The 744-nt window shown below is 66.0% G+C and overlaps 1 protein-coding gene across 1 annotated transcript in view; it reads right to left on the bottom strand.

The window, feature by feature from the left end:
- PREB (prolactin regulatory element binding) overlaps positions 1-744 on the bottom strand; it is a 4,101-nt gene that overhangs the window by 2,211 nt on the left and 1,146 nt on the right. The window contains exon 2 of the mRNA XM_017743435.1: positions 589-742. Within this exon, the coding sequence (XP_017598924.1) occupies positions 589-742 (154 nt within the window). The remainder of the gene's footprint in view (positions 1-588; positions 743-744) is intronic.

The following is a 744-nucleotide window of genomic DNA, read 5'->3' as shown; positions in this document are numbered from 1 at the left end:
CCACCCCCTGTCCGTGGCACCCAGGTCGGACATGGGAGGTTCAGGGCAGGCACAAGGCAGCAGGGGGCTTCCATCCCCAAAGCTCCCCACAACACCCAGGACAGGCACTGGGGGGGGGGGGGGTCCAGAGGGCTCCAGGACAGCATCCAATCCCCAAAACTCCACATGGCACCCCGGGCAGGCACAGGGAGGCGCGTTCGGGGCAGACATAGCGCAGGCGCAGGGCAGGGATGGAGGGGTTCAGGGCAATGCCCATCTCCAAGCCACCCCACAGACCCCCAGCTCCCCACACCCTGCCCTCCAGCACCCAGGGCAGGCACGGGGAAGATCCAGGGTGGGCATGGGAGGTCCACAGCTGTACCCCATCCCCAAAGTACCCCACGGCTCCCCACACTCTGCTCACAGCATCTGGGAAAGGGGAGGGGGATTCAGGGCAGGCACAGAGGAGATCCAGGGTGGGCATGGGGTTGTAACAGAATGCCTCATCTCCAAAACACCCTTCAGCCCTCCCCACAGCACCCAGGGGAGGCAGGAGGGGAATTCAGGGCCATCCCCAAAGCACAGCACAGCCCCGAGAGCAAGTCCCTTACACCGAGTTCCGGTGAACCGGTGTCTCACCGTCTTTCCCGGCGGTGCCCGGGCCCTCGGGCTCCTGTACGGTGAAGCGCAGGATGTGGCAGCTGTTGTCCTGCCCGGCCGCAATGACGTCCCCGGCCAGCGCCATGGTCATGGTGGCGCGGGTCT

This window comes from Corvus brachyrhynchos, unplaced genomic scaffold (genome assembly GCF_000691975.1).
Source record: "Corvus brachyrhynchos isolate BGI_N302 unplaced genomic scaffold, ASM69197v1 scaffold211, whole genome shotgun sequence".
Taxonomy (NCBI): Eukaryota; Metazoa; Chordata; class Aves; order Passeriformes; family Corvidae; genus Corvus; species Corvus brachyrhynchos.
The sequence above is the reverse complement of the archived record's forward strand: the minus strand, read 5'-3'. Positions and strand labels throughout refer to the sequence as shown.